At 41.8% G+C, this 22,620-nt stretch overlaps 1 protein-coding gene across 3 annotated transcripts; it reads left to right on the top strand.

The window, feature by feature from the left end:
• Positions 1-351: 351 nt before the first annotated feature.
• Positions 352-21,792, top strand: Mfsd1 (major facilitator superfamily domain containing 1). 3 transcript variants are annotated; one of them, XM_013119014.3, is made up of 16 exons: positions 353-570; positions 2,313-2,365; positions 3,244-3,356; positions 5,090-5,132; positions 5,847-5,914; positions 7,848-7,956; positions 11,302-11,404; positions 13,198-13,296; positions 13,700-13,811; positions 14,490-14,546; positions 14,865-15,021; positions 16,264-16,361; positions 18,011-18,123; positions 19,004-19,051; positions 19,683-19,740; positions 20,979-21,792. In XM_013119014.3, the coding sequence occupies exons 1-16, from the start codon at positions 411-413 to the stop codon at positions 20,980-20,982; spliced, it is 1,395 nt and encodes a 464-aa protein (XP_012974468.1). In that variant the 5' UTR covers positions 353-410; the 3' UTR covers positions 20,983-21,792. The 3 variants fall into 3 exon arrangements, with proteins under 3 accessions (XP_005078007.1, XP_012974468.1, XP_021087397.1); XM_021231738.2 differs by lacking the exon at positions 353-570 and adding an exon at positions 2,494-2,574 and having other exon boundaries at positions 2,339-2,365; XM_005077950.3 differs by lacking the exon at positions 20,979-21,792 and having other exon boundaries at positions 352-570; positions 19,683-19,744.
• Positions 21,793-22,620: the final 828 nt, after the last annotated feature.

The following is a 22,620-nucleotide window of genomic DNA, read 5'->3' as shown; positions in this document are numbered from 1 at the left end:
CATCCGTATTCTCGAGGTGAAAGGACTTTTCCATGACATAAGTGCCAGGGACACCAGAAGGTCGGGGAGCATGAAGAGTTGGCGAAGAGAGGAAGAGGAGGGCTCAGCTGTGAGAAGGACGCTGCATTTTGGGGTCCCTAGCGGCTCAAGTCGAGCCATTCACTGGGAGTTCTGCACAGGCACATCCTCTTAGTCTCTAATCAGATGGTAACCCGGAAGGGACTAGACCCACCTCACCCCACCCACATCAGCAGGACAGCATACAAATAGCCCGCCACCACGTGAACGGTCGTTCACGTGAGCTCGGCAGTGCGTGACCCGCGGGAGTCACGTGAGCGCACGTGGTCACGTGAGCGCGGTGTCACTGCTGCCCTGCCTTTGCTTCCTGCTCCGTTCCGCGCTTCAGGCCGATGGAGGAGGAGGATGAGGAGGTGCGGGCGCTGCTTGGGGACCGCCCCGAGGGGGACAGCGCAGTCCAGGGCGCCCCGCGCGCTCTGCCCGCGCTCTGCGACCCCAGCCGCCTGGCGCACCGGCTCGTGGTGCTGTTGCTGATGTGCCTTCTTGGCTTCGGTGAGCCGGGGAGGGCTAGGGAGACTGAGGGATTCCGGAGTTCGTGTCCCCGGGTCCGATCTGTCGCCTGGTCTTGAGACCCTGTTTATCCAGTCGTCACAAGCGAGTCCTGGGGACTGAGCTGGTGACTTTTGTTCCTGCTAAGTCCCCAGAGTGCAGAAGTTCCTCCCTGGGGATGCAGATGAGAGGAATCTCAGATACTCTCCACCTCACCCCACCCCCGAGCACTGTGCTCAGGAGATTTCTGAGCGTTGACTAAGTACTTTCTCCTCTCTTCCCTAGGCGACACTCCTTCCTTTCCTCACGCGCTTTTCTTGGTGTTCCTTTAGATCTCGCACCCGCTTGAGGCATTGTACCTTGCTGGGAGCCTAACAGTAGGCGTCTTTTCTTACCCTTCCTGTGTGAAGCATTCCTGCAGGACCACGCTTGTTTGCAAGTGGTTGGTTTCACTTCAGAAATCTGATCCTCAGAAAGCAGTTTCTTGAGATTCTTTTAAAAACCTATTTTCTCCTGTGTTACAGTTTTAAATTTACGCTGCAACTGTTCCGATTAGTGAATACTGGTTAGGCTTGAAAGTGTCATTTCAGGGATCAGATTAAAAAATATATGCTCCTGGCGTGTAAAGGATACTTTGGGCTTTGGTTTCGTTGCAATTCATACACACTGTTGACTAGTTTTTGAAAAGATGGAACCCATTCATTTGCTTTAAAACGTGGTTGTGAACCGGGTGTGGTGGTGTACTTCCTTTAATTCCAGTACTGGGAGGCAGAGACAGGTGAGTCTCTTAAGAGTTAAAGAGGACAGCCGAAGCTACAGAGTGAGATCTTGTCTCAACAAACAAACAAACAAACAAACAAACCATAGTATTGAATCTCTTATTAGAAACTAAATCAGGAACCAGAAATTCTAGGTTTAGAATCAATAACCAAGAGACAAAGACAAATCACTTGAAGAAATTGTCCCAATTCATGCTGACAGCTTATTTTTGGTAGGTAGATGGCTAAACGTTTGGGTTTGAGACACCAGAGCCTGCCTCTCTAATTACCTTGCCCACCTTTGAACTGGTGGTTTTGTGTGTTTGCAGAGTCAGGGTGGAGACAAGCAGTGTTATCGTGGGGCCTCCTCAAGCCTGTCTGTTACCTTTGTGATACATCTCCGGGTCATGCATAACAGCTTTCTCCCCGCTCCTCGAGAGACATCGCTGTATTTTCATTTGATCCTTAACCTCTCAGTTGTGTTGCTCTCCTCTCTAGCTCCGCATTCACTCAGTCATTTGCTCCTGAGCATTTTGTTTGCAGGATCAGAATTTATTTCAAATACTGGTTTGGCTTAAATAGCTGAAGTTAATTCTGCTTTCAAGAAAAGTGACAACAGCTAACATGCAACTGTAGAGAATGTAGAATTTTTAGTGTTGATGGCTTTAAGTGAGGAAAATGAAGCTGTTTCATGAAGATATTAATAATGCAGTAATATGCACGGGAAGCATGAAGAAAACAAAATGATTAAAAGCAGTCAATGTTGACTTCTTAATTAAGTTTCTTCTATTTGCTGGGTATGCATATTGCTAAATAGTGGAAGTTCTTTTGGATGGTAGGTAAAGGAAGTGCTCTAAAAAAAAGTTTCCGTTGTGTCAGCAATAGTGTAAACCTTAAACACTCCAGAGTAGTTACTAATTAGGAGGAGTTGTAACTGGAAACTCTTGTGTAGACATTATCATATAATGTGTGCTCTTTCTTTCCTAGGTAGCTATTTTTGCTATGACAGTCCTGCTGCCCTTCAGACTCAGGTTAAACGGGTGAGTTGATTGTCCACATTCTTGTGCTGCTCTTTGTTTTGGAGCACTGACTTATAGATGCTGAGCTACCATGAGCTGCCCCTCTGAAATGTCCACTTTTCATTCTGGTGTTACCGGCAAATGCCTAGCTACAGACTTATTGAAATCAAGTTTGTTTCAACAAAGAACTCATGGATGACACATATATGACAGAGAGTTTCACTCTTTAGGTAGGTAATTGTGAACTCTATCCACAGTGTTGCTAAAAATGCTAGTTTTTGTTGAGATTTATACTCCCGTTTCCTACTCCTCTGAATAAGTGATTTGTGAAAAGACTTTGGCCTTCTTAGATAAACTCTGTTGTTATTTACTTTTATAAATGTGGATACTGTTTGCTGAGTATTGTCCCTATCAGCATTCTTAGTCTGGTCTTGAATTGTAAAATTATATTTAATATTTGTCATTTCTTGGGCATTTAGACCATTATTGTGTGCATTTTCTTTTTGAAGCCATTGAGCAGAAGGTGTGCATAGATTGTCCTTCTGTATTCTAGTAGGAGTTAACGAGAATAGGGTCTATAAGACTAGGCAAAGGTGATTCTTTTCTGTGTGGCACAAGTCCATAATGCAGACAGAAATAACAATGTAAGGATGTAGGATATAGAACCAGGCTGAGTTGGCCCACATACCAGTGACTGGTGCTGGAATCCTAGAGGCCCAATTACTATGCAGAATTAAGACATTCCCATGTGTGACTGTCCTTGTGAGTGCAAGGACTGTAGCTTCCATGAGAGTCTTAAGAAACTTATCCTATACAGAAATAGAGCTGTAACCACTTTTTGTTTTAATTTGTTAATTGCTAAATCCATTTGGAAAAAGTTTTCTTTTCTTCCCATATAGGACATGCAAGTGAATACTACAAAATTCATGCTGCTGTATGCCTGGTATTCTTGGCCCAATGTAGTTTTGTGTTTCTTGGGTGGCTTTTTGATAGATCGAGTATTTGGAATACGGTAAGCTTGCAGAAGAATTAATTTGTGGGCAAATTTAACTGGTGATTAAGAGAATGTAGGGATGGGGTGAAGTTTTTCTTTGCAGAACTAAACAGACTTGTGAATTGACTGATGGTGGGTGGACATGAGGATTAGTGCGCTGGTTTTAAAGATTTGTTTTCATCTCTAGATGTCATCCTTGAGGCTTGGTTGATCAGTTAAGGTCAGGCGTGGGAAATGCTGCAGATGGAGTAAGGTTTCTGGAGATTAATTATGCTTTTAATTTGAGTCAGATGAACCAGGCATGAGTCCCTTTGCTGCCACGTGGCCAAGTTCCTACTGTCCTAAGTTTGTATCATCACTGCTAAGTAGGTGATAAGTCCTACCTTACAAGCGTGCACAGGGATTAAATGGGAGTTGGAGATGTAAAGGTATCGATACATCCCTAGGCTCTGGTAAGAGTTAAGACTTCCCCCTCTATTTCCGCCTTTCTTTGGCCATTGAAGTTTTTGTGGCCATGCACATGAGATGCTGAAGAGGAATAGTCCTGTGAGCATTGCCACTCTACATCCTTCTCATTGGCTGTGTTGTGAGTGAAGACTTAACATAGTTGGGCCTTCCTTCAGAAGGCAGAAGTGATGCTGCTAATGTGGATTCAAATGTGTCTGAGGGATGGGCATTGACAGTATGCTTGTGTGCTTCAGTTTGGGGGGTTTGTTTTTAAGTATGTAGGAAGTGTTAAATATATTTTACTGGGTCTCAAGGGATAGAATTAGCTGATTTTCAGGGAAACATATTCCACTTATTTGGAAGAGGAACTTGCTTATTCATAGGGGTGATATAAATTGGGGATATTGAGTTTTCCAGTTGTAGAGAACATTTAGACGAAATCTTCTAGCCCTGCTATTTTAATTAATCTGGTGAATTATTAAATGTTACTCAGACTAAAGTTGGATGTGGAACTCCATTAACTTACCCAAGATTTGTCTTCTAAAAGTGTTTTTTTAAAGTTATCAGGAATTGTAGTCACTTAAATTATCTACTGTAGAATTTCCTAGAACCAATTCTAAACTCATAAAGATTTATTTTTATGCCACTTTCTTTTATGCCACTTGTGTCCAGTACAGAGGGTCAGATCCCCAGGAACTGGAGTTACAGTAGTTGTGAGCTGCCTGACCATGGGTCCTCTGTCAGAGCAATGAGTACTCATAACTGCTGAACCATCTCACTAGCCTCTAGTTCTAAACCCTGAATAAGTAATTTACATTTCTAAATGGTTTGACCCTGGGAACTTTTTGAATATTACTTAGGTTTTTGTTTGTTTTTTATTTTATGTACATGAGTTTTTTGTTTATTTTTGTTTTTATTTATCATGAATACATTGTTCTACCTGCATGTTTGTGTGCAGGCCAGAAGAGGGCGCCAGATCTCATTACCAGTGGTTGTGAGGCTCTCCTCCCCCCATTGCTGGTAACCTAACTCAGGCCCTCTTGAAGAGCAGCCAATTAACTGCTGAGCAATCTCTCCAGCCCTGATTGCTTAGGTTTTAAGGGGTGATAATAATGTGAATGATCCTGTGCCATTGCTGAACCTCTGGAATCCTGTCAGAAATTGGTGTTTGGTTTAGGAAAGTTGGAGCATTCATCTTTTTGGAAAGCAGAGCAGGCAAAGAAAACCCAAACAGCTGATTAGTATAGGTCTCTGTGATTACCAACAGTAATAATGAAAAGAATGACATTTTCTCTCTCACACAGATGGGGCACAGTTATTTTTAGCTGCTTTGTTTGCATTGGACAGGTAAGAAAGGCCGAAATATTTATTCATTCCTTAACAGTGACTTTGATGTCTTATTTAATTCCCCTAGCAAAAATATGTTTAATGAATGACCAACTTGATTAATCAGGCCCATGAATGGCCAGGTGGTGTCAATTATTAAGCTTTAAATCACATTGTCTTAGTTTTTCCGCTTGTTGTGATTTTCAGAAGTCACTTAGGAGGGAGAAAGCTGGCCAGCAGTTTGAGGGGAAGGCATGCTGATGGGGAAATGAAGCAGCTGGTCACACAGTGTCTGTAGTCAGGAAACAGAAAGTGAGGGAGCTTGCTGTCTCTTCTCATGCCACTCAGCTCATAGAATGGAGCCATCCATATTGGGGTGGGTATTTGTGTGTGGGTTAACCTAACCCAGGAGATCCCTCACAGGTGTGTTGGAGCCTTGCCTTCTGGTCATGATAAGTCCTGCTAAATGCATGAGTATTAATATCTTAATTTCTAGCAGGTTAGTAAAATTAGTGTGAGAATGAGGATTTGCCATGTTACTCATGCTTTTTTTTTTTTTTTTGGTTTTACGAGACAAGGTTTCTCTGTATTGTTTTGGAGGCTGTCAGTCCAGCCTGGCCTGGAACTCACAGAGATCCGCCTGCCTCTGCCTCCCGAGTGCTGGGATGTAAGGCGTGTGCCACCACCGCCCAGCTCATTCCTTTTGAATACCCTGAACTTACTTTTCTATTACAGGTTATTTTTGCTCTGGGTGGAGTATTTAAAGCTTTTTGGCTGATGGAACTCGGGAGGTTTGTGTTTGGGTAAGTTATACCATAATCTCATGTTATCTTAGCATGTTTGTTAAGGATCTTTTTGATGCTGAGGATGAAACCAGAACCTTCCATATCCCAACCTATCCACTGAGCCACACTGCTAGTCCTTCATTAAGGACTTAAAAGAAATACATCACTATCTCTTGTGAGGTGTTTACTGCTCTAGAGGTAGTGGGATTTGGCAGAATGGAGTCTGTAAATGGGCAGACTAAAGTCTCATGCAATAGTCAAATTTATTCAGAGCATCAGACAGTTATTCTCTGAGGGTTAAGAGGAGTCACACGAGTAAAGTGTACAATCACAAGGACAAGCTTCAAATGACTGACAAGCTGCATGTTGCCAGAACATGTCTTCCCATAGAGGCGTATAAGCAACCATAGCCAGTTGTAATGAAGTAAACTCACTCCTATCCGCCATACCTGAGAGGACAATGAAAGCACATTCCAAGACTAATTCTGGGTTTCTTGAAGAAACTGAGGTCACAAGACTCTTACCTTGCTTTCTTGGAGTTTCCTCACAAGCACTCAGAATTCTCCTCATACTACTTCACTCTTGGACCATGTTCCAACAGTGAGCAATTATTTCAAATCCTTGGAATGTATCCTATGTATGTAAGTGTGCTTCATAGTTAGTTACTTGTTTTAACTAAGATGTAGTGGTTTGAGTGATCATGGTTAACTGTAGAGTTGGATAAGCTTCTTCAGAAATGATTCTTTTTCTGGGCTTTGAAAACATGATGATATTGAAGACTGATTTAAATCTGATCCACAAAAGTATGGACCATCAGTTTTTAGGCTGGTTGCTCTGGGAACCTTACTCTTCCTTAGTGAGTAGAATATATAGCTTTCTGCTCACTGTTCAGTTGTCTTGAAGTAGCACAGTATCTCTAAGCTGACTGTCTTCATCCCTGTTCTGAGTCAAGCCTTAGGCTTCCTCCTTCCCAGCTTGAGAGATACAGCTGACAGAATGAAGTCTTTCTTCAGAGTCAACAAGGGTGTGTGGATAGATATGGTATATCCCTGAGGGAAGTAAAATGCATATAAGAGGATGAGAGATTCTGAAACAAAAATGTGGTTGAAAATGGCCACATGGGTGAATGGGAGAGTGCAGAAAGCAGTGTGGAAACTGATGTGTAGATAAGAAGGAAGATACCTTTGGACTGGGACAGAGCCATGGCAGGGCTTATTTTTAGGATGTGGAGGGCACAAAGCTTTGAAATGGGTCTTAAGGGGTAGTGATAAATATGTGGAATGAAGTGAAAGAACATTAGAGCCCAAGAAGTAGAAGAATGTTGACAATGCAAGAACTTTACATATTGGCCTGAAAAGTGAGATTTCATTTTTACAAAATATGAATGAAAGCCACTCTCCTGTATCAGTGTTTTGTATGGACAGATGGTGTAGAGGCTGGGTTCCTTTTGTCGCCTGTCGTGATTGCTAACTCATCTTGCCAAGTCACTCCAACACGTCACAATAGAAAATAGTAATTGTATTTTGTTTACAACTTGAGGCAAGGTAGTATATATGGGTAGGTTGACTGTGTCTTGATATCTGGGATCTCTGCTGCAGAGATTCACTAGAGGCTGGAATCATCTGGAAGCTTGTTTTGCATGTTGGATACTTGGGTTGGGTGCCTTGAAGAACATGTTTATTTTCAAGTGGTACCTCTTGTGTGGCTTGCTTTCCTGTAGCATGGGAGTGGTTCCCCTTTGTACAAAGTAACTTAGGATGGCAGCTGTGAGTGATGGGCTGAAATGGGGCTTGCCATGACGACACAGCATTCACTTCCCTATGTCTTACCGTCTGAAGCACTTGAACTTACCTCCATGTGAAAGGAGACAGGAATCCCACTTCTTTTGGGGAGGAGTGTTGAAATTGCTAACTGTGATTTTTTTCAAAGCTTTGACCTCTCTGATATTTAGGATTGGTGGAGAGTCCTTAGCAGTTGCCCAGAACACATATGCTGTGAGTTGGTTTAAAGGCAAAGAATTAAACCTGGTGTTTGGACTCCAACTCAGCATGGCCAGAATTGTAAGTATGGTGACAGACCTAGTGGGGCCCCTTAGGAAGCAAATCACTTCTTCAAAGCCTTAGAAAGAAGTAGGCTAGAGCATACTTGGATGTGAAGAAATAGGCATTCGTTTTCATATATCACTTTCAAAAGTACTTATTTGTGTGTGTGGGTCTGTGTAGGTGACTATGCGTGCAGAGGTCAGAAGAGGGCATTGGATGTCACTCTCTGTCACACTCTTTTACTCTCTACCTGTTCATTTGAGGCATTTTCTCATTCAGGGTGGAAGCCAGCAAGCTCCAGTCTTCTGTCTCCTCGGAGCTGTGTTAGTAGGCATGCAGGGGACACTAGCTTGTTGCATGGGTGCTGTGATCTGAACTCTTGTCCCTCTGGTTGCACAGCAAGCACTCTAATCATGGAGCTACTTCTTTAGCCTCTGCTTTTATGTATTTCTCTAGGACTTTAAGTGACATTTTCTTTGTGTCTTAGTTATTGCTGTGAAGAGACACCATGACTGTGGCAACTCTTCCAAAGGAAAACATTTAAGTGGGACTAGCTTACATTTTCAGAGGTTTAGTCTGTTATCATCATGGACTTGGCAGTATGCAGGCAGATATGGTTCTGGAGAAAGAGCTGAGAGTTCTATACCTTGATCTGCAGGCAGCAGAAAGAGACTGTGTTCCATACTGGGAGTAGCTTGAGCATAGAAGACCTCAAAGCCTGCCCCCACAGTGACCCACTTCTTCCAACAGGGCCTCACCTACTCTAACAAGGCCACACCTCTTAATAGTGCCACCCCTCTCTACAGGCCAAGCGCTCAGACACACGAGTCTGGGGGCCATATCTATTCAAACCACCGAACTTTGTCATCCATAAAACATTCATAAATAACATAAGACAGCAACGCGAGTCTTCATTAGTTCAAAGAGTCTGAATATAGCTTGCCTAATTTCTCACCAATTTTGGCACCCTGCCTCAAAAGTCTCTATAGCCATCCATCCAGGTTCTACTTTCAGATTTCCATCAGTGGGAAGGTCATTCTATGGGGGAGCAGCCTATTCTCCATTAACTTTTTTGTTTTGTGTTGTTTGTTTGTTTGTTTTTTAAAGACAGCCTCACTATAGAGGCATGGCTGACCTGGAACTTGCTGCATATATCTCAGTCTGGTCTTGACCTCACAGAGATCTGCTTGCCTCTGCCTTTAGAATGCTGGATTTAAAGGCTTGTGGCACCACAAACTTTTGAAGCTCAAATTAACACAGATGAAAACTTTTCCCACAAAGGACTTATACTGTCTGTCCCTAGTGTTCTGCCTTCAGTATTAATTTTTACTTTGTTTGCCATGCACTAAAACGTCATTGGTTCTTCAGTTCTTGATCAGAGACATTTATTTCCTGTGGTTATCTAAGCTGTCTGACAGGAGTTTTCAGCTCATGTTTCACTGGACTTAACTCTGTCAGCTAGTATTCCTGGTATTGAGAACTACAAGTGATCTTGGTGTTTCCTATTTTGTCTTAGGGGAGGGTACCCAGGAGACAAGCCTTAGATTTGCTGAATTCATCCTATAAGACAGTCAGGTATTCTAAGAATCCCCACCCCAGCCATAGTTCGGGTTTGAGTATTCCTTTGATTTTCCTTTGTAATTTGTTACCTTTAGTCTTCCTATTTCAATAATCACTAAACCAGGTTCCATGACAGCGGTAGCCCTGCCTTTGAGAGTGTCTGTCTGCGTCTTTTAGGAGTCTGCTTTATTTCCCAGTCGAGCAATGCTACTCCCTTTCTTGAGGTTCAGGCCCCTCTCATGCCTCCTGCCTTTATGTCAGATCCCCCTCTCCCTCTCCTCATGGCTGTAAAGGTAGGAGTGCTCTAGCCGGTGACCTTTGGTCAGCACTCATAGCCCTCAAGGTCTGATCTCATTTTGCGGTTTTGAATAGCATGGTCATGCTTCTGAGTTTATGTTTCTTGTCTAGCCTTTCCCTTGGATTCTTCACTTACACAGGCAATCCCCTATTCAGTGTTTTCCCTTGGCTGTCTCTGTCCAGGCTTTTCTTCTCAATTCCTGACTCACACGCTGAACTAAACTTACCCTCTATCTAGTTCTTCATATTCTCCCCTGATTCCTCAGACCAGCACTTATTGGGAGTTTCTCCTCCTTAGCAAGGGCAACTCTCTTCAAATTCCACCTCCTCCCATCCTCCCACATACTTTTTGTTAGCAAATCCCATTGACTATACCAAAAAAGCATGGATATTCCAAGTACATCTTACCACACTTCCAACAGCCTGACCTCAGAGTCATCTTTCTTGTTTTGGCTTATTACTAGAAGGTGACTGCTACCTTGTTTCTGCCTCTGTGGTTCAATTAAAAGAAAATAGCCAGGTCAATCAGCCAGAGTTGCTTTCTAAGACTATAGAGGGGGGCTTACCCAGGATTGCAAGTTCTCTCACCTCCAGCCACCCCACCTATCTTAATTACTTTTCTATTGCTGTAGCATCATGACCATGACAAAGGGAACTTACAAATGAAAGTGTTTATTTGGGCTTATAGTTTTAAGTGGGCTTGTGGATTTGAGCCTATAATAACAGATAAAAAGCATGTTGGAAGGTATAATGGAGAGTTCACATCTTAATCTGAAATTAGGAGGCAAAGAGCACACCAGAAATGGCACAAGTCTTTTGAAGCCTCATAGCATAGATAAAGTGTATTTGTCAGGGTTCTCTAGAGTCAGAGTGAATCTCTATCTATATTTAGAAAAAATTTATTAGAATGACTTACAGGCTGTGGTCCAGCTAATCCAACAGTGGCTGTCTATGAACAGAAAGGCCAAGAATCCAGTAGTTGTTCAGTACATGAGATTGAGTGCCTCAGCTTGTCTTTAGCATATGCTGGAATCCCAAAGTAGTCTCTTTTTTTTTTTTTTTTTTTTTTTTTTTTGGTTTTACGAGACAGGGTTTCTCTGTATTGTTTCGGAGACTGTCGGTCCAGCCCAGCCTCGAACTCACAGAGATCTGCCTGCCTCTGCTTCCCGTCGCCGCCGCCACCCAGCAAAGAAGTAGTCTCTAATGCCAGTGAAGGAATTGACTTGAAAGCAAAGAGTGAGCAAGCTGGCAAAGAGTGAAAGTATCCTTCTTCCATGTCCTTATATAGGCTTCCAGCAGAAGTTGTAGTATAGATTAGGGGTGGGTCTTCTGCCTCAAAAGATCAGGATTAAAGGTGTGTCTCCCCACCTCACTCTAGTACAGATTATCTTCCGTGTAATCTGGATTCTGGTTACACTCACTTTACTAAGATACTATAAGTGAATAAGGAAACCCTCCCCCAAGAGTGTTAATAATTGAGAAACCTGTTGTTTTTTCCTTCCTCAGGGCAGCACAGTGAATATGAACCTCATGGGATGGCTGTATACTAGGATAGAAGCTTCACTGGGTTTGCCTGGCCACATGACCCTGGGAGTGACACTCATGATTGGTGGGTGAATCCTTCTGTCCCACGTTTTGTCCTTTGAAGGCCTGTCATAGGATATACTGTGCCAAAGAAGAAAGAACTCTACACTCAATGCCAGACTGCTGTGGTTGCGGGTTATGATTTTGCCTCCGTAGTTCACAGTTCTTTTGGCTGTATAGAAATAGACAATCATACACCTTGTTTTACTTTAATTGTAGCTTCTGAAGGAGGATCTGATCTTCCCTTGTGTACCTCAGTGATTTTATTTGTATACCCTGTGTTCAAAGAGACTGTGTGTGAGAAGTGAAGTCAGCCAGGTAGTGTATCCAGGTGAACTCATATCATAGACTGCAGGAGGAAGAGTGGGCCCTTTTGCTTAGGCTCAGCCAGGACACTGGAGAGATGTGGTGGGGAGTGGTGGGAAGTCCACTAAGTCGAAATCCAGGAACCTAGGTTCATTATTTGCTGCCCATAACTGGTTCTGTCTAGGACAAGAAAATTAATCTCAATTTTCTGAAAAGTTGTGGGTCTTTGCATCCTGGGTAGGTTCCTCTTGTCCCTAAGTTCTCTGAGCCAGTCCCGTGGTGCCAGTTGCCGAGTGGTGAGTCACTGAGTGGAATGTGAAGCTCTGTGTGTTACTCCAGGCTGCTGTCAGCACTGATGCATTCTCAGACTGTGTGGCAGAGTCTCAGGTGTCACTGGCTGCTCACAGTGGCCTGTGGATCAATGGGGTGAAGGTTTGGTTGTGTGTATCTTTTATTCCTTGTAATTGCTTGATGCACATAGTCTGGTTAAAGAGGGTAGCAGAGGGTGGATGCTAATGGGTGTCCCATCTGGAGACTACCTTCTCTCAGGTCCTCCTTGTCAAATGCTTTGTCAGAGTTAAAATATTTGACTGTCAGGTGCTCTTCAGCATTCCATGGCATTTCTCTACACGCTGAACTTTAAAGAATTTCAGAGGTAGAAAAGACACTTGCCATCATATCAAAGCCTTTCATTTTATACATGAGGAATTGAGCCTTAGAGAGGCCAAGTTTGTGTCCAAAACCGTCACCTTGTCAGTGGCAGCAGGAGAACATGTCTACTGGCTCTGTTTGTATTGGAACATAAATAGTGCCCTGGTCAGATAAAAATCCCTTCCATCTCTTTCTTTCTGTGCTGTATGGATGTGTTAACATTGTTTTGTGCACATGTACATGAGGGTGAACATGTTACATGCATGTAGAGGCCAGAGGTCAATGTTAGGTGTCTTCCACAATCACTCTCCACCTTTGTTTGTTTGTTTGTTTTGGCTTGTTTTTTTTTGTTTTTCGAGACAGGGTTTCTCTTTGCTTTGGAGATTGTCCTGGAACTAGCTTTTGTAGACTAGGCCAGTCTCGAACTCACAGATCCATCTGCCTCTGCCTCCCTAGTGCTGGGATTATCCACCTTAGTTTTTGAGACAAGATCGCTCACTGAAATTCAGGCTCACTGCTTTAGTTGAGACTTGGCTGGCCAGTGAGTTCCAAAGATCTGCCTATCTTCACCTTCCCATAGCTAGTCATTTACTCTCTCCAGGCCCTACAAGACTAGACTATCTTGTTCTAGTATTTTCCTTCTAGTTTCCAACCTTCTTTTGAAAAATAATTGTGGTGAAAGCGACCTCTGCTTGCTGAGTGTCTGCCATTCTGTTCCTCTTCTGTGTACATTTGGCACTGGGAGGCTTTTCTTAGCCCTGACTCCCAATGCCTTTCCTTGGTGGCCGCACTGGTGCACTCATGTAGTGTGCTGCTTTTCCCAACCCTTGGGCTCTTCTCAAATTTCTCTCCTTTATTTAGGGAGTGTAACGTGCATTCTTTCATTAATCTGTGCCTTGGTCCTTGCTTATTTGGATCGGAGAGCAGAGAAAATCCTTCATAAAGAACAAGGAAAAACAGGTATGCCAGTGTGACACTAGAGGGTACATAGGAGACTTTAAAAGATAATTTGCAGAAGCATAAACATTGTGCAGCTCCCTGATGCTGAATGTGTACATTTCCAGATTCATTTCCGCTTATCTAAATTTTTGTGTGTATTCCTCCGTTTAAACATTTCTGATAGAATGCACATTCTTGATTTTGCTTTGTGTGTTAGTGAAATGATTTTAGTTCTCATAGATAGGAACAACTGTAACTTCTGGTTTGTTTGGTTTTTTTTTTTCTCCTATTACTTGGTAAATCATCTTAGAGATGTTATTTGTGGAAATTTCTAGAAAATAATTTTAATTATGTGAATAGAAATGATGACTATAGATGAAAGGTCCTTAGGTTTCATGAAATCATGTGTCTTCCCTTTCTCAAGGTGATGTCATTAAGTTGACTGACATAAAGGACTTCTCCTTGCCCCTGTGGCTGGTCTTCCTCATCTGTGTCTGCTACTATGTAGCAGTATTCCCTTTCATTGGGCTGGGCAAGTGAGTATTCTCGCCTTCCACCTGAAGTTATAATGAAAGCCAGTCACATCCATGAGTGGGTACTTTCTGTAGTTAATTTTGCTACTCTGGACACTGTGTTTATTTAGACTAATTATTTTATGTTCTGGTATTGACAGAGCCAGGTTTAACATTGTTTCAAACTTTTATTATTTTCTTGAAGAAATACTTCAAAATTTCCTTTCTGTTCTTGGATCAGGAGGCTGCTTACTGTGAATGGAAGTCGTGCATTGGCTCCTGTCCACTTAGGGCTAATTCTTCCAGACTTAGAGTCAGGGTTCAAGGCAGGTTCTTACTTGCTTTGTCTGCATTTTGCCTCATTCATTGGCTGCCAGAGTGTGAGAGTGCAAATGTGTTTTTACGTCTTTATGATCTTTCTGTGACAAGAACTCTGTTTATTACATAGTAAAGGAACTCTGCAGTTCTGCTTTTAATTTGGTGTTCTGAAAATGTGTGGGCCAGTCAGAGTTTAGTCAGGGAAATAGTTCCATGAATACTTGAGGTGCAGCAGATTGCTTTACGATGGGTAAGAGATGACTGTGGGAGAGTAGTACCGGGAAAGAAAAGCTTACTCAACGTTAGAGCTATTTTTAACTTGTCTTTATTTCTTGAAAACAAAGTAGTTCTTCCTAATGTACACACTTTCCTTTTTAATTTTAGAGTTTTCTTCATAAAGAAATTCGGATTTTCTCCCCAGTCAGCAAGTGCAATTAACAGGTACTTGGTGTAATTCTGTAAGCCCTTGTTACATGTGATACATGGGTATTTATAAGCAGAGCCTGTGCATGAGGGGCCACAAAAATTGTGTGACCACAGCCCCCCCACCCCCACCCGACGCTGCAGATCCCAACCCTAGGGTCTGGCTCTGAATTAAGGGGAAAAAACAAACAAACAATTCTCAGATTGATTTTTATGTTTCTATTTTCTGGTGGTCATTTTAGAAGAGTGGTAAATTAAACGAGTTAGGCTTGCTTCATCGGGTAGTTTCAGAGAAGCTGTGCTACATTCTACTAACATCTTACGCTCTCCGGGCAGTATTGTGTATGTCATATCAGCTCCCATGTCGCCAGTGTTTGGACTCATGGTGGATAAAACTGGAAAGAATGTCATCTGGGTCCTGTGTGCAGTAGCTGCCACCCTCATATCCCACATGATGCTGGCCTTCACCTTTTGGAACCCATGGATTGCTATGGTAATGTTTAGGGGGATGCTCATGACTCAGAGAGAATCTCCAGGCCACGTTTGGTGTGCCCGGCAAGCCCAGCTGGCAGTGCTGAGAGGGAAGAGACTTGATGTTAATTTTGACAAAGTAAACATTGTTTTTAAAAAGGGATTATCAATTATTAATGTATAAGGACTGTTTTTCATTTGGTTTATTTAGTAGAGAACCTTCAAAGTTAAAGTAGAATTTGAAACAAAATAATGTATTTTCCTGAACTTCATGAAAATAATTCATTTCATTAAAAGTGACGAAACTTTTAGCCCAGTAGCCATTCTTTTGTCTTGGATTCTCAGGTTTAAGAGGTGGCAGTAAGTCCATGCACTTTTTGTTGTCTTCATTGTGTCAGCTTTCAGAGTGTAGGCTCAAGTGCTGTATCTCTTACCTGTTCTACAGGAACTTCTTGAGCACATGTGTTTATGGACTTGGTGGAAAGTTCCACAGAAGTCTTTCTACAGGGACATTCAGGTCCTAGGGCTTTGCACAGAGAATATCTTCGGTTGCCATGTTCAAGGACTTCCTCCTTATTTATAACTGTACCAGCAGTGCAAAAGTGTGTCCATTTTCCTTGCTAGTGTTAGGTGTCAGCATTATTTTTATGTTTACCAGTCTGATAGGTATGTGTAATACTTAATTTAAATTCAAATCATACTTTTTCTTTCTTCCTCTTAGAAACTGAGATACACCTTTGTGGTACACAGCTAAAATTACTTCTAAATTTACTGTGTAGACTAGACTGGCCTTGCTCTCACACTTATACATCTGCAGGCATGCTGCCACCATGTCAGGCAAGCTTTTTTTTTTTTTTATTGTCACATAGAGTCTGACAAGTGGTGGTGATGGCAGGTGGTTCCCTGCTCTGCTTTTCAGTTCAGAATTGGTCCTCCAGAAGCAGCAGTAGAATAAGGTCATTCTGCTGCCTTGATTGCTTCATCTGTAATTAAGCAAAATAAGGTAAATGCCATGAGTAAAACTTGGGTAATAACTTTTTGCAAATTATCTGTGATCTTGAACAGTCAAGAGCACAGCTCAGACAGTTTATATCCCAAGTGAAAATGGTTAAAGAAGTGGAGGGTACTGAGGCCCAAGCATTTAAAATTTTAATCTAAGTACATTTACATTTTGATTTGGCTAGTATGTCACTTTCATTGATCTTTATCAAGGAACAGCACCTGTCACCTGATGTGTACTGTGTCATTCTGCCTTCCTGTCTAGTGTCTCCTGGGACTCTCCTACTCATTGCTTGCCTGTGCATTGTGGCCCATGGTGGCATTTGTAGTTCCAGAACACCAGCTGGGAACTGCATATGGATTGTAAGTATTGCGTTTGTACTGCATGCCATGCATATTGCCTTATGCTGTATCAATTACAAATGCCCCGTGTGTCCCAATTGTAGTTATGCTCAGAGTTCTGGGACAGCTGTGAACCGCAACTGTCATAATGTTTCTGGTCACTGTCCCTAATTATAATCTGAGGAAAACAACCCAAAGGAGGAGGGTTTATTTTAGAGATTTCAACCCATCATTCTCAACTCTATTGATTCTTGGCTTATGGTGAGGCAGATCTAATCATGGTAGTCAGAAGCAGGTGCACAACATGTGTGTGCATGCATGTGCGCATGCACATGCACGCACATACACACACATATACACACACACACACACACACACACACACACACACACACACACACACCTCTGTGCCTGCTCTGAGGCCTTTCTTCTTTCCCTCCTGTATTACTCAGGGTTCTCTAGAGTAACAGAATTCATAGAATGCATCTCTCTCTATATATAAAAAGGTATTTATTGAAATGATTTCCAGGCAGTAGTCCCGCTAATCCAACAATGGCTGTCTATGAATGGAAAGTCCAAGAATCCAGTAGTTGTTCAGTCCACAAGGCTGGATATTTCAGCTGGTCTTCAGTATATTCTAGAATCCTGAAGACATAGTCTCTAATGCCAGTGAAGGAATAGACTTGCTCCTGAGCTGAGACCAAGCAGGCAAAGAGCAAAAGCTTCCTTCTTCCATGTCCTTATATAGGGTTCCAGCAAAAAGCATAGCTCAGATTAGAGATGGGTCTTCCCAACTCAAGATCTGGATTAAAAGTGTTAAAGATCATGATTAGAAGTGGTTCATCCCACTTCAAATTAATCAAAAATCCCTCATGTTGTGCCCCTCTACTTTGGGGTTTTAGTTACTTCTAGATATGGTCAAGCTGACAACCAAGAATAGCCATCACACTGTCTTTTTATTCTCTTCAGGCCTCTAGCCTATGGGTGGTGCTTGCCCATGTTCAGGACTTTCCCATTGAAGTCATTACTCTAGCTATGACCAACAGACACACCTAGAAGAGTGCTTTCCTGTTAGGTGCTTCTTAGTGTAGTCAAATGTACTTACACTTGGCCATCCAGCAAGGTAAGCCCCTAGCAAGATAACTAGAGTAAGCTAATACCCATAGGAGGCAGTTGTAGACATGCCCACTCCTGTCTATCTGAACACTTCTCAGTGAGAGGGTGACCCATATCTCAGGTCTCAAAGGCAAAGGGGTCGGCTGCTCCTGTGGCTGCTGTGCAGGTAGTTCTCCCATTCATTCATCAGGTCGGTGTTTCATACTTCACTTGTCTCGGAGCTGATGGTCTACTAGCAGAAACAGTCTGGGATAAAACCGGAAATCTGCTGGGTGTGGTGGTGCACACCTTTAATCTTAGCACTCTGGAGTCAGAACTAGGTGGATCTTCTTGAGTTTGGGGCAGGCTTGGTCTGCAAAGTGAGTTCCAGGCCAGCTAAGCTAGGGCTACAGAGTTTCCTTTTCTCAGAAAACCAAAATCTATTCATGTGCTCCCTTGTTGAAACTCTTTCATAACACCAGTAATCTGTGGTTAATGATGCTAATGTTAATAGTGATGTTGGTCAGTGTATGAAGACTTTTGAGAATGAAATGTTATTTTATCCTGAAATCCTAGCATGCAGTCCATTCAGAACCTCGGGCTGGCCGTCATTTCCATCCTTGCTGGAATGATACTGGATTCTTGGGGATACTTTCTTTTGGAGGTTTTCTTCATTGCCTGTCTTTCTTGTGAGTATGCCACATGGCAGCATTTGATTTCTTATAATATAGAGTAAAATGTTCATATAGGTTTTGCCATATCATTTAAAGTCAGATCAACAGTGTGCCTCAACAAGTAAAGGCAGCATGGTGTCCTCAGATGAGAAATTCCTGTGGAGCTACTTCTGTGAAATGACAAACTGGTCAGAAGCTGCCAGGAATTCTGGGATGAGAAGGGAGGAAGGAGGAGGGGTGTGTGTGTGTGTGTGTGTGTGTGTGTGTGTGTGTGTGTGTGTGTGTGTGTGTGTCTGGGTTGTGTCCAACTCCCTGCCTCCTGTGGGGTGTCAGCCCTGTCATTCCTGAGCTAAAAAGCAGTGATTCCCTGTAGGGAAAATGCTGTGGCACTTGAGAGCTTTTAGAAACAAAAAATGTGCAAAGTTTTTAAAATGTCAATTGTCTTATGCTTTCTCTTGCTGAGAAGAGACACCATGATCATGGCTACTCTTATAAAGGAAAACATTTCATTGGGGCTGGCTTACAGTTTCAGTGGTTTAGTACATTATCATCATGGAGAGAAGTATGGCCATATGCTGGCAGACATGGTGGTCGAGAAGAAGCTGAGAATTTTACATCTTGATCCCCAGGCAACAGGAAGTAAACTGTCTCCCATAGCTTGTATGTATGAGACTGCAAAGTCCACCAGGGAGTGACACACTTCCTCCTACAAGACCACACCCACTCCAACAAGGCCATGCCTCCTAATAGTACACTCCCTATGGGTCAAGCATTCAAACACATGAGTCTGGAGGCCATTCCTATTCAAACCACTGTACCCACAAAGACAAATTTGGTTTGTGTGTTAGTTTTGATTTCATAGGCATCATTTACAAATGCACCTTGTGTTTTTCAGTGTCACTTTTAGCTGTGGTCTGTCTGTATTTGGTGAATCGTGCCCGAGGTAAGCAGCTCTCATGATGTCTTTATCTTGAGGGCCAGTGTCTTATTTAGTTTGTTAGTGATTTCTGTGTTTATAATCACACATTCTGAACCTTTACTTCCATCAAATTGCTGTTATGCTTTCTCATCCCTAGTAAGATCAGTGTTTCATAATATAAAATCTCAGGTGTATATTAGCAAAACCCCTAAAGCCCAATATAGTCTCATTTATAAAAAAAAAAAAGCAAATAAATTTTCACTTCAAGGTTGAACATATTTGGTTTAAAAGTAGAAATAGCAAATTTTATTACTAGTATACACTAATATGCATTAATTTATTTTTATAAATATTTGATATAGTTCTTATTAATCTTTCTAATTGCTTCCCTAAAGGGCATGATATACTTAAGAGAATATAACACAATAATTTTAGATTTCTTTTAATTTTTCTTAATTTTTAGTGATACTGACATTTAACTCAGAGTTTCAGTTAAAATTCTGAAGCAACATATAACTCCAAACTTAGATATACAAAGCTAAAAATAAAGTGTAATTATGTTTTTCTTTCATAATTTTTATGCAGATATGTGTATATGTATGATTGAAATTTAATTACTCATATTGCTTAAAATGACTACTCATTTATATTTTAGGTGGGAATCTAAATTACTCTGCAAAACAAAGAGAAGAATTAAAACTTTCTCATACCGAGTGAGTACTAAAGGGAGATAATTGTATCTTGAAAGGTTTAACTGTGAGCATTTTATTTCAAACTTTCTTGATTTTTAAGAGCTAACAGGTCTGGAAAAAGCACTACAAAAATTGTACTTAATTTCAGAAAATTTAAGATGACTATGAAAGCTTAAATGCAAGAATGAAAAAGAAGGGGGCTTGTTGCCTTCTGTGCAGTGCAGGCTGTAGTACTTGAGTTTAGTGGAACAAGGCCTTGCTCTTCTGGTCTTTCATTCTGCCTTTTACAAAGTAGTTAAGGTAACTTGCTGTCTTGCCCTGTGTCCTACTTTCATTCTGTTGCTGGGATAAAATGCTCTGGCCAAAAGCAACTTAGGGAGGAACCTGTGATCTGGAATAAACAGGAAACAGGATGGATGTCTCCTCCATCATTGAGAGAGGTTGGGCAGTAGTGTGAAACAGAACCCTGCCTGCTGGCTCCTTCTCATGGCTCATGCTTACCTGCCTGTCTTGTATAGCTCATGGCCGCCTATGTAGGGATGATACTGTCCACAGTGCACTGGACTGCATCAATTAACAATCAAGACAGTGGCCCACAGACATGCCCACAGGCCAGTCTGATCTAGGCAGTTCTTTAGTTCATTTAAACAGCACATGTATTCCATTCTGTTCTTGGTGACGCTAGGTAATGTCCAGTTGACAAACTAATATCAGTATGCTGTTTTTTTTTTTTTTTTAAATTCCTTCCTAACAGATTAAAAACTGTAGTATGGGGTTATGTTTTTTTTAACTTATAAACATGATGGTTATAAAATAAACATTCTGTTTACTGTTATTTCTAAAGATTTTAGCCACTAAGCTTATGATCTAAAGATTTATTTATAAATATGCATATCATCTGACATTAAGTGTTGTGACTTGAAGAGGTTGAAGTCTGGTATAACATCTCATGTTTTTTAAAGCAGAGTGGTGCTCTTATTTTTCATGTTAAAAAACTGGAAATGAAAGGTTACAGAGCTGGCTCAGTGATTAAAAGTATATACTGTCCTTACAGAGGCCCAGGGGTCAGTTCCCAGTGCCCACCTCCAGGGAACCTAGGGGCCTCTTCTGCTGGCACCTACACTCATGTTCACCCCTACCCCAATAAAAATGATAATGTTTTACATTATGTATCTTACAAAGTTACGGTTTTCATTTTGAAAACCGAGTGGAGCTTCCCTTGGCTGCTTTTTGGTAATTTCTTGCATTATGTTTTGCAGGTAAAGCTCCAAAATGGAGGTGTTGAGAATGGACAGCATGCACCACTGATTGGAAACCTTCATGAAGATTTTCTTTCTTTTTCTTTTAACAAAAGAGTCATTTAGAAAAGTAAGAGTGGAAAATATATTTATATTTCAAATGTACCTACTAAAAGTGTGTTCATATAGACCATTTTAACCTGTAGTTTTGGTAACATGTGTCACTACAGAATTCTAATCAACAGTGATCAGTGTAGAAAATTGGTCTAGAACACTCAATGAACATTAAGAAGGGCCACTGGTAATCTGCATTTTTTTGCTGTTGTTGGTTTTCAAGACAGGGTTTCTCTGTGGCTTTGGAGGCTATCCTGGAACTAGATCTTGTAGACCAGGCTGGCCTCAGACTCACAGAGATCCACCTGCCTCTGCCTCCTGAGTGCTGGGATTAAAGGCGTGCGCCACCACTGCCCGGCTTGATCTGCATTTTCTATTGGGATAGTTTTTACTCTGTGCATCCTCAGGATGAGCCTTTTCTATAACAGGGAAAAGAAAAAAAAGAAAACAGACTACAAAATATGAGGGTTGGTATAGAAGGCTGTTACATACAGAATAAATGATGACCCTTTCACAGGCACACACTGTTTCATAGAGAATGGTATGCAATTGCTTCATATTCTCCACTAGGGGATTATGATGGCTACTTATGTACATGGGTACATATGACCAGTACAGAAAGTATACTTTATGTCTTCCTTATGTTTTTAAAACATGTCAATGTTGATTTAAGTTTTTCTGTGGAAGATGATCTCCATAAATCAAAGCTGCAATAAGAAAATGTCCTTGGTACAGTCTCATTGAACAATTACATGTGTAGGGTACATGTGGCACAAAGCGTCATATATGCTTAGAGCTTTGCATTGAGGGGCTGGAGAGATGACAGTGCCCAAGAACATTTACTCCTCTTCAAGAGGACCCAGCTCAGTTCCCAGCATCCACATGGAGCAGGCAGCTCATAGTTATCTTTAACTCTAGCTCCAAGGGATCCAGCACCCTCTTCTGACCTCCCCAGGCTCTTGCATACTAAGGCTCTTGCACATGTGAGAGCACACACGTGTGCATGCACACACACAAATATAATAATACTGAATCTTTTAAAAAGCATGAAAACTTTTAAAAATGCATTCCTTTCCTTTTTGACTTATTATTTATTGTGCCATTATTCACTTGTTGTTTTGAGCCTTTGACTACATGTGGCACAGGTCAAGTATGAGGTTGCCATTGCCGCGTCTGCTGGCTGGCTCCTGTGTGCTGGCCTTGTCCTTTCCACTGTGTCTACACATAAGCTGTAGGGACCTTTGATATTTTCATAAATAGGCTGTATGACTGCCCCTCTCATAGGCGTTGTCCAAATCTATTTCCTCCTCCTACAGTGTGTTCTGTAGTGCACACTCTAACCTGGTTTCACCTGACTTAAACAAAACCTGTAGTTCCATCCCAGAACCATTCTTCCGTACATAAACTCCTCCAGACCCCTCAGGTCAGATACAATCCATGATGTCCTATGAACTATAACACCTCATTCTTGGCCTTCTTAGCTCACTTCAACTTGGGAGAAATTTGTGGCAGTGTGGATTTGGTGTGGTGTGTTTTCTGCTCCTTAGAT

The sequence above is a fragment of the Mesocricetus auratus genome, unplaced genomic scaffold, assembly GCF_017639785.1.
Source record: "Mesocricetus auratus isolate SY011 unplaced genomic scaffold, BCM_Maur_2.0 Super-Scaffold_100011, whole genome shotgun sequence".
NCBI classification, from domain to species: domain Eukaryota; kingdom Metazoa; phylum Chordata; class Mammalia; order Rodentia; family Cricetidae; genus Mesocricetus; species Mesocricetus auratus.
The sequence above is the reverse complement of the archived record's forward strand: the minus strand, read 5'-3'. Positions and strand labels throughout refer to the sequence as shown.